At 50.9% G+C, this 16,312-nt stretch overlaps 2 protein-coding genes and 1 non-coding gene across 3 annotated transcripts, besides 1 other annotated feature; all 3 read right to left on the bottom strand.

The window, feature by feature from the left end:
• Nucleotides 1–3,375: 3,375 nt before the first annotated feature.
• On the bottom strand, nucleotides 3,376–6,132 carry CYME_CMD191C (similar to trefoil factor; the record flags this gene model as incomplete). Its single annotated transcript, XM_005535471.1, has 1 exon — nucleotides 3,376–6,132. One exon carries the CDS (start codon nucleotides 6,130–6,132, stop codon nucleotides 3,376–3,378), a length of 2,757 nt encoding a protein of 918 aa, XP_005535528.1.
• A 2,788-nt stretch (nucleotides 6,133–8,920) lies between these two features.
• CYME_CMD190C (NADPH:protochlorophyllide oxidoreductase) lies at nucleotides 8,921–9,976 on the bottom strand (the record flags this gene model as incomplete). The annotated part of the gene is made up of 1 exon (XM_005535470.1): nucleotides 8,921–9,976. The coding sequence occupies one exon, from the start codon at nucleotides 9,974–9,976 to the stop codon at nucleotides 8,921–8,923; it is 1,056 nt and encodes a 351-aa protein (XP_005535527.1).
• Nucleotides 9,977–10,728: 752 nt separating this feature from the next.
• Nucleotides 10,729–14,068: a sequence feature (repetitive element).
• Nucleotides 14,069–14,754: 686 nt separating this feature from the next.
• On the bottom strand, nucleotides 14,755–14,835 carry CYME_CMD188R. The gene is given in 2 exon segments: nucleotides 14,755–14,783; nucleotides 14,799–14,835. It is a non-coding gene; the product is annotated as a tRNA-Tyr (tRNA).
• Between the last annotated feature and the right edge of the window lie 1,477 nt (nucleotides 14,836–16,312).

Here is a 16,312-nt window from a genome sequence, read left to right as displayed (position 1 = left end):
CCCCCCATTCCCCCCATTCCCTTCAACTCCTACAAGTCGCGATGCTTATTCTTGTCGGGAATTCTTTTAATGACCCATAGTCTCGTTGGCGTTTCTTTTTTTCATGGCTTTTTTTGTGGAATTTTTTTTACTAGGCGATTGCGGACTCTCGCTATCCAGTTATTTTGGAGCTGTGATCGATAGGCAACCGTGGTCACTTGGAATCAACGCGAACTTTTGTTTGGATGCGACCCTAACTTTCGTAGCGATGCTGCAAACAAAACTCTAGCTTACTTGCACCTGTGCCCCTTACTATCAACCAAGTAATTATTTTTTGCAACTCCAACATGTTTCAGTTCTTCACGATTACCACGCTCGAATTTGTTGGCTTACGTGTTTTGTATCTCTTGGTTTTTTTTCCTGGCCTCTCTTTGTCAACGACTGGTTATCTAGCCTTTCTTGTACTCCCGTTCGGGGATATGTCTTTGTGCTGATTTTCATCGAGGCGCTACGCATCCTTACCCATGGGCTACGGCTCGTCACTAATTTTTTATCGATTAGGGTGCTGTGAAGCGATTGGTTTCGGTCTGTGTCTTTTTTCTTTTATTGTCATTGCCTGGTGTGAGCCCTGTTTTTATTTCCGGGGCTGCAATGCCAAAGACAGCATTCGGCTTGGACGTTTTGGTTTATCTGTTGGCTTGCACCCAGCACGCTTTGGGGCCCCGCCTGGAGAGCCCAGACTCCTCCGAGCACCCCCATGCTTTACGGTTTTGATGACTTTACCTTCCTATGACAATTCGTTATCTGGAACTGGCGATCTCTTTGTTCGGTGCGTCCGTACACTTTTGTCGTTGCATGTTTTTGCGCCCAACATTTGGTGTTCGCAGCACTAAATATATGCTTTTTGCTGTTACGGATCATATCAAGCATGTTGTACGTTCCGCGGCGTATATTCAGTGTAGAACGTCTTCTCATATTTATCATGGACTCCAACGCATTGCGCTCTCTTTAATGTTTCTGCGCAACAGTGTGCGATTGCTGTGCTCTACGGAACGATACTGCAGTCTCGTGCACAACTTTATGTTCCGTAGACTGCTATTGGAACTTTTACGTATGTCGCACTAGTGCAGGTATTGCATCGACAGCGATCGACTCACCGATGATCCATATTGCTTGTGATCCGCTTTCCACATAATCTTCATCGTAGGCCTCTGGAATCTGCAAGGGGGACAAACTGTATCACCAGGTATCTTTTGCCTTTCGGGCTTCAGATGCCAATCTCTGGAATAGATATCGAATGCTTCGTGGGCTCCTACTCTATTTAAGACTGTATATACTCGATAACATACTGTATCACCCTTTTTCATGGGCAAGATAGCGCACACTACCATACCGCTTAGGAAAATGTGTGGCAGCAAATATGAGAGCACAAATTCACAAATGAACATACAGTACGGGCGTATACCTTCAGTCGCTTGTCATGAAAGCCTTCATCTTCATCGATGGGTCTGCCTCCCTGGCCGCCGTTTCTCGAGAATCCGGAATCTTTGCTCTGATTCCGGTATCCTCTTCCAGAGATATCTCCATCTCTGCTGTCGAACTGGATCATCACCAGAACCTCCTTTACATCGCCAGACTGCAAGCTGCTATCCAAGGTCTTGCGTTTATGCTCGATGCCAGGCTGCTATCGCTGCACAAGATGCCTGATCATGCATTTTTCAAGTGGCTACCGCTATCGATCCAACATCACCATTCCAACTATCATGAAGCAGACAGACAAGCTCTTTTGACCACTTTCAATATGCCAAGTCTATTGACTATGACAAACTACTGCATTAGCGATCCATTCGCCACATCAGCAAGCACCTACTTCATGGCCGCAACGAATGAAGCGTAAATTTGCTGTTCCGCCCGTCCACTGCTGGTACTATCATTCGGCTATCATCATGACACCTCTGGTACCCTTTCTGCCTAGGGTTGCATCTTAGATCCGTCGCACCGGTGCTCGCAAGCGTGCCAGAGCACAACGCACGCCGTCTCTTGAGACACATGCGACCCGGGTCAACCAACGAAAACACCGTCAACAACCAAGAGCCCCGATCGCGCCGGCTATTGTTGCCTTCCGTCTACACTCAAAGCGATCCTGGTCGGCACTGCAGGGTCTCGCTAGTTCAGGTCAGCATCCAGGTTGCCGTCGCTTATTAAGATCATGTCTGCGAAAAGCACCTCAATCCTTTACACTATTAGTCGGTGGCCGCCCCGTTCAGATATTGCTGCGATGGCGTCCATATGATAAAAGAATCCGCGACTGTGTCAATCGTGAAGCTTGAGACCTTCTTTAGTCGATACATCATATTCTGCATCTCGGTTGCTCCCTTGGCCGGAGGACAAGCCTCCATTCATCAGCAGTAGATTCAATCATAGGGCATCTCGCAACCACCTTGCACATAATCGATAGGTACGGTTACAGAAAGAAAGCGCTCAGGTTGCCTTCAACTCTGCTCGCCGTGCTGCGGTAACTCTCACTTTGGCTAGATTCGCCCTCTGGATCTCGCTGTGCGCTCTATCTTGCCTCTACGATTTAGCACGCTTGCGACATGTCCATGGTCTTATAGCTTACTTGCGCCCTCTGCTTGGAGTCATTTTCTCGACAACAAGCCCAAATCGGGGACTGGATCCCAACAGTGCGCTACAGTCGTTTTTGTACACGTTTTGTCCAACAGACAGCAGGCAAGAGTCTGAGAACTTCTGAGACGACCCTTCCGCATTTGGAGCAGGCAATATGCGCTTTCGATGCTAGAGCTGTACATGCGCTCTGATGCTGGTAACTCTGCGACTTGCTTACTCAGCGACGCTGCTGCAGATGAAATGGATTCATTGATATGTACGCTTACCCTAGGGATACCGTATTCTGGTGAAATGTTCAGTTGCACGGATCGAACCGCACTTGCTCTGGAACTACTAGTCGTGGACAGAATGCGAGCTAGTACATCAATCCTACAATGCTTACATCCGTTTGCGTCGTCGCACAAAACTCGCTAGTCGCAACCTGTGCACCGGGTTTCCGGGGCAACGAAGGCAAAGTTTTGCAACTCAGCGACGTGGCCGAAAAAGCGATAGTCATAGGCGCGCTCGTGCTCATAGGTAATCATTCCTTTAGGTTCCGAGAGAGAATTCCTGCCCCGTCGTTCCATGTGTATCGCCTCTGAATCACGCCCCCTCGGCAGGATTTCAGAGTGCTCTCCGCGCACATCTGTAGCCGCATTCATTCGTTCGTTCGTTCGTTCATTCATTCGTATTCACCGATCTTGTGTACATGTCTGCAACATTGTCATAACAGAGGATCAGCATAGACATGATATAGACCTTAAACGACGTAAACGTCAACGCGCATACTCAAGCAGAAACTGAAGCTGAACCCGAAACCGATGTTGACGCACTCGCAGACACCGCCGCAGAAGCTGTCGCAGACACCGTCGCAGAGGGTGTCGCTGTCGCAGCCACGGGACTCGGAGTCGGTGTTGAACTAATCACGACACACTGGTTGTTGATGCACTCCTCGTCAGCGCGGCAGCAACGCATCTTGTTCACAAGGTTATCCGAAGGGATCAGGTACGTCCCGCACTGCTTTGTAGGGTCCTTGCACACACAGAACGACGGCAGCAGCACCTGTTGTTGCTGCTGCTGTTGCTGCAGTTGCAGCTGCTGCTGCTGCTGGTTATTGTTGTTGCTGAACGGGATGTACGTGCAGTTCTGCGTCTCGGCGTTGCAGCACTCCGGGCCACACGGAATATAGCTCGAGTTCGATACGTTGCCGGTCGTGCCGCTCAGCGAGTTCGACACATACCCGTAGGTCTGGCACACGTACTCGGTTACCGGCTGGAAGCACTCGTTGCCGAGCCCCAGGCAGCAACCAGCCTCCAGACACTGCTGCGGCGCGTAGCTCGTGCGCTGCGTCCCGTGCTGCTCTCCGTACAGCAGCGTGTTCAGCAGACGCACAAACTGGTTATTGTTGATGTTATTGTTGGTCAGCTGCTGGTTCTGATTCACCGCGTTCGTGCACGGCTGGCGCTCAAACTCACCCACCGCGCACGTCTTCTCGGGCTGGAAGCAGTACGGGTTCGACGTAAAGTCACTCTGCTGCTTGCCGTTCTGCACCCACTGGTTCTGCGCCTGCGAGTCGTAGCAGCAGCCCTGTTCATAGCAGGTAAACTGGTTGATACCCGCGTTGCCGCACGGCTGCCGCTGCGCTCCCGGTGACGGGCAGACGGGAACCGGTGCCTGCACCTCCTGTAGCGCTACAGAAGCCTGGGGTGCATGGTCGATGTCGTAGTAGCACCAGGGCGCGAGGATGCCGTTCGCTGTGGGCTGCCAGCAGCATCCCGGTATCGCAGTGCACTCGTCGGGATAGATGTAGCTCCAGCCGCAGGGGACGCGCTGTGTCACTGGAACAGCGCTGCACGCCGCTGCGACGCTCTTCAGGGTGCACGCGTTCGTCTGGGCGTTGAAGCAGCATCCGACTTGCTCGCAAGCGTCCTGGTTCGTGTACTGTCCCGGGGAACCGCAGATCTCATTGGTGCACACCGGAGTAGATGTAGGCGTTGGCGTCAGTGTGAACGTCGAGGTTACGGTTGCTGTTATCGTAGATGTAGCCGTAGATGAAGCGGTTGCCGAGAATGTTGGGGTCGATGTAGCAGTTGGCGTTGATGTTGGCGTAGGCGTAGAGGTAGGCGTAAAGAACGTTTCACGCAGTGCGAAAACATCATTGAGATAGCCAGGTCTGCTAGTGTTTGAGTATCCAAATCCGCCAAATAGGATCGGATCGGTCCCACTTGTATTCCAGAAAGCTGGTCCATAGCGACCGCCAGGTACAACACTCGAGCTGGACTCGTTCAAAACTCCATATACTGAAAGAGCATCCGCACTTTGGCTGCCATTGATCCACGCCCACTGACCAAGCGTGATATCAAATACCCAAAGATCGTTCAAATTGCCAAAGGATTCGCTTGTATTAGCGAATCCCTCACCGCCAAACAGCTGTAGATTACCAAAAGAATCCACAAAACTCACGCCTGAGTCTCTTGCACCTGGGTAACTGGTTGGGGAGAAAGCACCGAGAGTTCCATACGATCCTGGATTACTAATAGTGGTATTCCCTGTGATAAAAATCCATACGGATTGGCTTATGTTGTAGACCCAGAGATCATTCAAGTCCCCTGGTCCTCGTGCTGTGCTGTTTCCGTAGCCAGCGCCACCGAACAACCAGAGATTTCCTTCAAAATCTGTCCATGTATACGAGGCGCCGCGCGCACCTGGGGCATTTGAGTTGCTCGCCACGCCAGGTGCGCTATAGTTACCGGGCTGGTTAACAAGTTGTGATCCGCCTCTGTATGCCCATACGAATGTCACAGGGTTGAATGACCAAAGATCTGACAGAAAATCCCCCGCAATACCCACACCACCAAAAATCCAAAACAGACCGTCCGTGCCTAGCCAGAATGCCGCGCTATATCGGCCTCCGGGGTTGTAAATTTGACTGTAGATATCCTTCGGTCCATAGACTGGATTGGCGTTAATAGTATCATTCCCACTGAACCACGTCCAGATTCCCGTTTCAGTATCGTACCGCCACATATCGTTCAGTTCGCCCTCATTACCGTTCACATCAGAGCCGAAACCACCAAACAACCAGAAGTGCTGCTCGTCCGCCTGCCAATATGCGCTTGCATAACGACTGCCAGGTATATTGGCTGGGCTGCTTATGCCGAGTGTGCCATATACTCCTTGTTTGTTGACGTCTGAAGAGCCGCCTATCCACATCCACTCGAGTGATGTGAGGTTGAAGCTCCAAAAATCGTTGAGGTAGCCCCCTGTTGTGTTTCCATTCCCAAACCCGCCAAACAAGTATACCAAGCTCGAACTTCCGACCCAGGCTGCTGGATTTTGACGTCCACCAGGGACACTCTCTGGAGACGTCTCGTTCAACGTTCCATACTTTCCATACTTACCTGTGCCCGTCTCTCCACCTATCCAGGTCCAGCTAACCGTACTCACAGGCGACAACGCAGCTACAACCGACACGGAAAACGTCGCCGCCAACAATAGACAACCAGCAACTCCCAGGCCACGCGCCAGAGAGCGAGCTCGAAACATCTCGTTCGACGCTCTCTCAGTCCAATAAATACGGATATTTGTTCTTTCTTGCGTGAATATATCTTCACTATTGTTTTTTCGATATGGTCAACACGAACGTAACCGCCGTGTGTTGTGAAAGCCAATACAACAACGCACAACGTGATAGCGCCAAAAACGCGAAACGCGCGCGCGCACTGCAGAGGAATTTGAATTGGAGTCATCATGATGCGATGAAGAATTCACGTTGATGTCGAGACTGGAGCGTAACGGACGTAGGGATTTCGGGGTTCATAGTCCGAAATATCCAAGTTGAGAGAGGTACTGAAAGCTATATATAGGCTAGTGGGATTTCATTGGAATGAGTAACTCCCGAGTACTGCTCCTTCCAGGTGCGAGTCAGCAGGGCTCAACAGACTATGGCTTGGGGTAAGAAGGATAGCGAATAACGAACTATCGGTTGCTGAGGTTCGTCTTCCACCTGAAAGGCAGATGAATCTCTAAGGCGTATTTTCTATTTTATATTTTAGGAAGACGATTGTAGTGGAAATATTCCGTGTTAGACTTATTGTGTTGCAGTCCTGTTCTCGTGGTGATAGCCAAGCTGAGTAGTTGGGAGGTTTATGTAGGTCTGTACCATTGGTATTTGTCTTAGATAAGAAACATTAACTAGTGAGCTCCAATATTTCTATTGCGAGGAAAACTAAACAATATTGCTCGCGAGGAATGTGGTCTCTGATTCGGGACCCTGCCTCGTTGCTCGAAAACACCCGCACATGTCCGTACCCATGCTTCAGCTATCAACCCACGAAGTGGGAACTCGTAAGTCACTTCTTCATCTAACCGTATTCGGCGTAAGCTTTGAGCATGTATTTCAACTGCCGCTGGCAAGCCTTGCATCACCATGCATTTGCAGGGCTGGCGCAGACCAATGATCCGCGTAGAATACTTTCACAATCGGAGACTTCCTCACGTTTCATCCAATATACCGAAAAATCCTCCGTGGAGTGTATGTTTACATCCCCGCCCCGGAAAGAGAGCTCTGTTGCTTCAGATGACACTGTCTACATGAATGTCGGCCTCGATCCGTAACCCGCCAAGGGCGTCATGACACCAATGAATATCCATGCTCGCATTTCGGAGTGGGAACTTGTTGAACTTTGAAAATGCTCTAGTCTGAATTGGTCTTTTGGCAGCAGCCAAGACAATGGTCCAACGTCTGGGGGCTCGAGAACTGAAATCAGATCATGTTTGCCTGCTTGATCAGAGTCGCTGAATGTGTAGCTGCTTTTTCAAGACGGTGCCTAGCATCATGAACAATTGTATTCCCAGAGGCGTCGTTCCGTAACTGTTTAGTTGAGTAGCGGGCAATTTATAAGTACCATATACACCTTTGGCGATCCGACAGTCTTCCCAGCAGGATCCACGAAAATCTCCGCATAGTTATCGAGCAAACAGCGAGACTTGGCGACCAAGTCTACGGACAAATTCTATGTCGAACTTCAACCGTGCTCAGGCAATGATGCCAGCACCTGTCTCGCAATGTGCTTTTCATACAGCACATTGCCCAGTACATATCCTTTTTTCTTGAACGCTCTCCCCAGACATATTGCCCTGGATTCCTTGTTCTCTTTTGTCCAATGATTCGCGGGAGGCACGATCACCGGCTCTGTCAGTGAGCGGAGCCATGATCCATTCCTTGGGCCTCTCGCATTGTTCTGTGTTCGATGGCTCGCTGCTACGGCTTCATCGGAGTTTATTTGGATGTTCTCGCATGCGAAGGCGCAATCTGGAGTTTAGAGCTTCTTCATGCTACGATCCCGCTTCTGCAATATTTTTCGCAATCTAACATGCGGGCTGCTTGCGTGGTTCACCTGCTTGCCCTACTGTATCCAAAGAAAAAAGAAAACAGAAGCTAAATACATGCTCGCAACTAGATATTCGCAATTAATCCCCCAGAGTAGAAGTTGAAAGCCGAAATCATCCTTCAATTTGACGATTCGCCTTCTTGGCAGAATCTGCCTCGAAAGGGTAAAATCTGTGGAGATCGTACATCCCGTTTCCTCCCCGTAGTGGCGGTGTTCAAACACGACCTACGTTGCTCCTCTTCGGCACCGCTTTCCCAGTACACACGGGGAAGGCTGTGTTGGTCAGCACCGTGCCGTAGTAATCTAGCTTCTTCTAGCCCGCCACTCGATGGCTGTCGCTCGGCTGTCGCAGACTAATGACATGTCCTAGCGCACTGCCCGGAAGGTACGACCCACTAATATAACATGAGAGACCGCTCTGAAACTCGTAGAATCCATTCAAATTCGGAAGAGGGCACTCATAGCATCCCCTGTCCCCAGGCAGCTCCTAGGGACCAGGAAAATCCTGATTCCATGCATCTGTCTCACGGCCGGAGAAAAAGAATCGGATGCATTTCATATTCAGTACCAGGTCACACGATGAGATTCAACAATAAATGTCCCTAATTCTGAACGCTTTCGCGTACACTCCATAGCGGATACGCTATCTGCAGTGGCCGCACATATGCTCTACACTCACGGACGACCGATTTTAGCATACTCTGGCGCATTCGATGCGAAGTAGGTCATAGCTATAGCTATATTAATCACTATTGCAGTACGCTTCATGACTCGCGAAGCAATTTTGGTTCTCTACATCAGGAGGAGTGCCCACCCATCCGTTCAATATCCGATTGTGACAGTGGGGTGTCGTCTCATCGTTACGCTGTTGCTCTTACATCTGTTCTAGAAGCAGCGGTCTGTGCTCCGAAGCCGCATCTCATTTTCATCACTAACAAACCTTAGACAGGGGCCAAGATAGTCGACTTGAGGCCTCGCCTCCGTAACGCCTGGTCGATCAGATCAAGACTCAGTTCGTATAGCTGATCTGCCTTGTCGATTTCGTACGTTGGTTCAATAACCTGCGATTTCGTCTTCTCTCGACCTTCCGTATATTTGCCACGCCACTGACAATACGAGCCCGCGTCCGAGAACTGTCCCTGGGTCGCCACTTCGGCTACACGGCGGCCGGCCTCATCATTCGGAACGTATTGCCGAGTGATATACTTCTGAAGAATCGGGAAGAATACGTACCGGAACCAGCCACGCTTTTCGCGGAAGAGGTTGCTTTCGGCGACACATCCCGGGAAAATCGCCACAGAGGTCACCCCGTCGCGGCCGTATCGATCACTGAGCGCCTTCATTGTCAACACGTTCTCGGCTTTGGCGTCTTTGAAAGCTTTTGTGGGCTGAAACGGGCCACTTTCTACCATGTCCGTCGTCTGCGGATCAAGCCCCGCGGCTAGACCAGATAAATCCCCGAGACGAGCCTGCGGGGGGATCTTTCCCGGCAGCGAATCCGGCGAGTGTGTCTGAGTCGTCAGAAACACAATGCGCCCGCGCGATATTTTCAGCTTCGGCAACAGCTCCCGACATAGAAGCAAATGGCTCAGATGGCATACCTGCATGGTTTTCTCGATGCCGTCCACCGTGAAACGCGGTTTCTTGACCCGCGGATGCCAGATTGCGGCATTGCAGATCAGGGCATCCAGGTGATCGACGCGCGCCACACTCGATAGCCCTTTCACAAACTTTAGTACAGAGGCGAAATCAGCCAGATCACAATGCAGCACTGTATAGGCGTCCTTTGGAAGGTTTACGCTGTTTGCTGCGCGCTCCGCCCGGTCGACGTCACGACATGCCATGACGATGTGCCAGTTGCCCTTGTTGATCAGAGCGTGAGCTGCATACAGACCGACCCCAGAGGACGCGCCAGTGACCACGGCGATCTGCGACTGTTTCGGGCCCATACGAAGATGCAGCATACGATGCCGGCGCGCTACAGGCGAACGCTGCATTACCAAAGGAAGCGGACGCTGGCAGTGGTGACGATGTCCAGCTGTGAAGCACCTGTCATGTTCGGTACCCAGCGGAAACGGTGCTCTACTTACAGCAGGTGAGCGAACTACTCTTTAGCCCCGGTACAGCGGATCAGAGACAAACATGCCTTGTACTTTCTCGGGTTAGGTCGTCTCCGGTGCGAAAGCTGCCGATCACGTCATCGGCTAGAATCGATCGCGTAAGTGTGCGTATCCAGTCAAAAACCTCTTTTGCGTAGCGGCACGAGTGATCGCCCGTCAATTGTCCAGAGTCCGAGCTAAATCTCCCGTAGATTGTCTAGCGTTCAGCGCAACTAGCACAAGCGCTCAATGCCTTTTCAGAAACTAGGCAGAACTCAGACCATTTCGAACAACAACTTCACCAGTACGTAGTGCCAAGGGTTCCGCAGTGCTGCGCTCAGAAATCACAACGATCGTAAATGGACTTCACCACAGCTCTCCGACGAATACCGTAGAGGAGGCATAAGGAAATTTCCTACGGTGCTCTGTATTTTTTGCAAACGTCTGCACGTCAGTTGGAGACTTCATGTCTAGGGCAGGTCATTCGGCACTATTGTACACCGCGGGCGGCAGCGTTTTTCTCAAAGGCATTCGTTGTTCGCTTTGTCGCTTCCGGGCTCGATGTTCGGGTTAGGCTCTTGAAACTAATCTTATAGAGTAGATCAGAATACAGTATGTGCTTTTGGCGGATGCGTCGGTCAAATGGAATGCTAAGTATAGACACTCTATGTATGCGATGCCTCTACCAAGATCACCGGATCCGGGAGAGTAGCAAGCACCATAACTTGGACAAAGACGATAGCATGCAAATGGCTTGAACTGCCATCAGTACCAGCGTATGACGCAAGATCGAAGCACAATTCAGGTCATTTCCTCATTGCAGCGTCCGTGCGGCATGCATAACAAGCATCACGAACAGACGCATATACGAGTCCAGGAATACTACCTTACCTTGTTTGGTTACGATCAATAAAACAAATGAAATTCCTAACGAGAAGATTGATGCACAACTCATCCACACAAGCGGAAGCTGCAGAGAACGCTACGCTTTTGATAGAAGCGTCGAGGGGTTTTGTGTCAGGCCCCAACAGCCCCTTGTATGTCGGGGCGGTACTGCGATGGGCAGTAGCGTCGGCACCAGCGACAGAGTCTATAGCAGGAGATCGTTCTACGTCAATTTCCGATCTACGATAGTTTATTTCAGCTGCAGTGCGATGCGTACAAGCATGTGCCAAGGCGGGTTGTCGAACACGTGTCCTTCATCGATCGCTGAGGCGTCTCGCGCGGTGCAGGCATCGCGCTCGGTGAGTGCACCTCGGAGATCAGACAGACATGAGACACGACGCGCGTGCCGCTGTTGAAGGGAAACGTGATTATGATCTCTAGCGTGTTGTTCAGCTGGAAAAAAGTTAAATTTCCGTTCAGGTCCTAGCAAAGTACAGTGTTTCTGTTCATTTTCGTTTCAAGCTTCAAACAAGTCTAGTCAAGTGTTTTGCGCAGTATCTAACAGAAGCGTTCAAAGAGCGTTATCTTTAAAAAACAAGAAAAGGAAATTTATGAAAAAGCAAGCCCACGATCCTGGAGGTCCAAGGTCGCCGGCTGCCAGAAAAGAACAAAAAGCAGTGCCGAGTCCTGAAGAAAAGGAAGAGCTGAAGAACCGAAAGCAGGAGGCCCTACATCGAAGGCGGCAAGAAAGTCGACTTTACAACGAGAAGGTGGTGAAAACCTTCCTTCTTGGACATATCAAGGATCCCTACAGGGTAAGTTGCGAGACGCTATCGAAAAACATGTGGCCTCTTACTCCAAGAGTATTGTCAACGCGTTGTCAGGACTGATGCATTTGCCGAGGGAGATGGATCGCGACGTGACCCACATGGAAACGGTAGAGATTCCGAAAGATTTTTTCGACAAGACCTTTGTTAGTCAGCTGATGCTTGGCACAGAGGAAGCTCGGAAGGAAAATGAGCGGGTGCATGCCCTCCACGAAAAACATCCCTTTTACAGCTTCAGTGGTACTCGATACTGGGGTTACCGGGATGTTCACTCATATGGGCCCATGAAGTACCCCACGAATCTGAAGGACCATTTGACAGTGAACCTCGAACGTTTTATGTTACGTGCCGTGGTTGCACTCTACCCGGGCCTATCTCGCAATGGAAAACGGGCGACTATCAAGGCCATCACGAAAGATCGCAAGCGTGAAGATGAGGTCGAATTTGTCAGAGAGAAGGCGTAAACGAGAGCGCGAACGAAGCTTCTGCGATCCGTGCGGCTAGACAAGAGCAACGTGCGGTACTGTGGTTGGCGAATCCAAGAGATATGATATCAGAGTCGAAAAAAGATAAGGAAAGATACTATTATCTCATAATGCGGTATTTTGTGTTTCTGGACCGGGAGCTCGAGCGGAAGGCGGAGATGAAGCTGTTTGAGGAAGAAATGAAGAATGGGAGAGACGGAAGGCTGTCCTAATGGGGAAGCGCTTCAACGTGGTTCTAATGAGCAACATCAAGTCACATTTTGTGACTATCGATTCAGGCGTCCTTTACGGCATCATGAGGGAGATCAGTCCGGAGTTCAATGTTAACAGGGAGGACCTCACCGGTGAAATCCGGGAGCCTTTGTGGAAGAATATCTTCGATTTCAAACGTGTGAAAGTCAGCAAATAAAAGGTATTCACAGGGATGATCGAAACCGATGGAGTAGCCATGTCTGTACACTATCGGTGGTTGAAGAAAGATCGGCCAGTCCCTCCCTCGGCTGCGCCCGTCACGAAGGATGAAGAAAAGGGGGAGTCTGATCCTGCAACGCAGGAGGTGGAGAATAACGAACTTGTTGTTGACGCGGTGAAGGATCAAGATGAGAAGGGGGCGGAACCTGCGACACAGAACGTGCAGGATAACGACCTTGTCGTTGGCGCGGTGAAGGATGAAGATGAGAGGTAGGCGGATCCTGCCACACAGAAAGTGCAGGATAACCACGTTATGGTTGGCGCGGCGAAGCATGAAGAGAAGAAGGAGGTGGATCCTGTGACGCAGAAAGTGCAAGATATCGACTTTTTCGTTGGCGGGGACACCGGAAACACAAATATCGTAACCATCGCTGTACCCAAGCGCGCGGAAGATGTTACTGACGGTTACTTTCGTCAGAACGATATGCGCCTTTTGAGGTTCTCGAGAGCGACATACTATCGAGAATCCGGTATATTGAATGAGTGGAAGAAAATCGAGATATGAATGCTGGACTGAAGAAGCACCTGGAAGCTATGAGCAAGGTGACGAGCCGTGGAGCGGACTTTGAATCTTTTCGGAATATTCATGGAAGTTCGCATTGTGCATTGGGATGCGGTGTGGGAGGAGTATATAAAGCCCCGATGGACTCGTTTGCGAATGAATCTGTATTGTGGTAAGTAGCGAGCGTTCGCGAATTTTTTCAATCAGTTGAGCGCCTTGAACGAGGGTGAAAATCAGAGGCTAGTAGCAGCATACAGAGCAGGGCGCTGGGCGCCCAAGAAAGGCACTAAGCCAGCTCCAACGACGAGGGTGTTCAAGGAGTGCGCAAGGCTTTTCGTTGCAAAACCGATAGATCTGTTCCGAACCTCCTACACACAACACGAGCTAGGGTGCACACTTCAGAGGGTCGAAATGGAAAATTGCCAGAGGAGCCCTGAGGAAATAGCAAAGTACGGACCGCTGACGGAGGAGGAAGTGGAAAGGAGAGCGAAAGTTCGTGGACTACTCACGCTAGTAAGTACAACCAACGGGGGCACGAAACGGATGGAGTTTGTGGGCCGGTACTTTATCGCCGCTATCAATACAAGGCGATGTGCAGTGCTGGAGGAAACACCTCCAGAGTCGACAAGAGAGAACATAGTTGGACAGCCTCTCAAAGTCGAAGTATATGAGAAAAAGTTGGATGCAGTAGTAGTTGGCCGGTCGAGAAAGACGCGGAGGCGTCTGCATAGCAGTCGGAGACTTCTTGTCTAGGGCGGGTCACTCGCCACTACTGTACAACGGTGACGTCGTTGAACTTTCGAGAGGTGTTTGGAGGCGGCGGTGCCTCCTTTCGAGGTGTGTGCCGGAACCAATGAATCGTTATTCAGGATAAACGAATACAGACCGCGGTTGAGCAATTAGCGAACGGCTCCTGTTCTAATATATTGCAGCGCATAATGGGGGCAAGGTTTTTTGTCGAGTCTCCAAGTTTACATTGTAAGAAGATCCGGCGATCGGGACAAACCTGCCGGCCAACTGCTCCGTGTGTCCTCATCTGGTTGGTGGTGCGGCGAAATCAAAGCTGTTCTTATGCCGCGCAGATTCTCCCAGGAGTCGCGGGAAATTCGTTCTTTCCACAGGTTCCGGCCTTGTGTCCACGTTCCTCACATGTGTCGTACTGTGCGCCTGGATATGATACGAATCAACAAAACGCGAAGCCATTCTGTGAGTGTACAGAATTCGCAAAGACGCATCCAGCGGCCTTGCACTATCCAAATGCCCGGCACCCGGTGATCCTAGAATGTTTGACGGACTGTAACATGATTCCTCCAGGCACTCTCGTTGGAGCTTGCGGAAGGGACAAGCGTCTGCCGGGACGCAAGTATCCTTGCGCAGGCTGCGAACAAGAATTGTAAATTTTTCGGGGATCGGCTAGTTGCTGCAGAGTCCCGATTCAGAAAATGACTTACCTAGGCAGTGGTTTCGAGCAGATCCCGAGATTCTCAAGTTTCGAAAAAAATCTTCCAGTGACCCGGACTCGAACCAGGGACCCTTCGGTAGATGCAAAGTACCACTACAGCCGAATGCTCTACCAACTCGTAGCCTCGCATGGGAAGCGAGTGAGCTATCACTGGATCTCTGCTTGGCGCACACCGCGCCATGCCGGTGGCGATGCAACCGTCTAAATTTATATATATACTCATAGCGCTTGGATCGCGCCGCATTCGAGATCGCGCCTCGCCTCGGCCCGAGCGCTTCGATCACAGCGGTCGATTTCTTTTTTCGATGACAATCCGTGGACAATTGACCATGGATCCCAGAACTCGAAATCGATAATGGCTCCCGGGGAATCGTCCGCCATAAGGCATCTACCTCCAAGTTCCATAACGCATACTTGGTCTCGGATATACTGGTCGTTTCGTATGTTCTATCCTGCGCCGAGTACCTGCCGCGAGCACCTTCCGTAGCGCTGATATACTGCTGAAGCAGATGCTGCACTGAGACGTAGCGGCTTTGCAAGACCACTGAGGGCGTCGTCTCGAGGCAGGGCTCATCCGACACGGGGTCGGAGTACATCATCGTTCTGGGAGCCCGCGCCAGGGCGAACCGATCTACCAGGAGTCCACTGCGACAAGGGCGACGCCCAGGCGCGGCTTCCTTTCCCTACTTCCCGATTGCTTGTGTTGCAGACGAGCTACGCAGGTCTCGCCATAGCACCTTGCACTGGAGGAAGCATGAAGCACTAGCCCCGCAGACTCGTCCGGACCGCTGGACCTTCCGTCTGGAAGATAAACTTTCGAAGATTCGGAAACTTTTCCCGATTTCATCGATTGCTATCAAGGTCGAAAGAAACTGTTATCGAGCTGCTAGTCAGTGGTTCGTTTCAGTTCTTTCTCGCAGTCGTCGATGCCGCGCTTGTCGCTTGTCAGCACCCTAGGTGCAATTTCACACTCAACCCGCTCCAGTTCCGGAGGTTTTGCACGGATGCCACTTGCATATTCCCACAAAAGCATCAGATACGGAGTCGACCAATCAATGGACTTGCATTGGGATGCATGGACTCCATGCCACATATCGAAATATGCAGAGCATCGAGCGTGACGCGGGCCTGTAGTTTCGACAGATCCTTTACTGATGTTGCCCTCTTGGTTCCGTCGTCAGAAACGCATGAAAGCACTGCGCTGCTACAGAATTCCAGATGTGTTCATGCACAGTCATCGACGTGATGAGAACCGGTCGAAGATTGGCTCCAGTAGTCTTCGGCGTGCTGCAACGCTCGTCTCTCAGGTCATCTTCGCGCCTGCTGGCGAGACAGTTTCCGCGAACAACCATTCATGACCCTGACATGATAATCGGGAAAAACTCTGAGCATAAAACGTTCCGAACCTCTTTGTCGATGATGAAAATGACCTGGAAAGCTCCCTAGTGAATCATTTCTACACACGGCCGCCGCGTCTCGCCAACGTCTCAGCGCTTGAAGCATCTCATGGGAGGGCCTCGAATCCACGGAGGATCCTCGGCGGGCGCGGCTCTCGCTCAAGTATATATGCTGTGCTCTGACGTTTCAATCATTTCGAGAGCT

The sequence above is a fragment of the Cyanidioschyzon merolae genome, chromosome 4, assembly GCF_000091205.1.
Source record: "Cyanidioschyzon merolae strain 10D DNA, chromosome 4, complete genome".
NCBI classification, from domain to species: domain Eukaryota; phylum Rhodophyta; class Bangiophyceae; order Cyanidiales; family Cyanidiaceae; genus Cyanidioschyzon; species Cyanidioschyzon merolae.
This window is presented reverse-complemented; position numbering and strand designations above follow the sequence as displayed.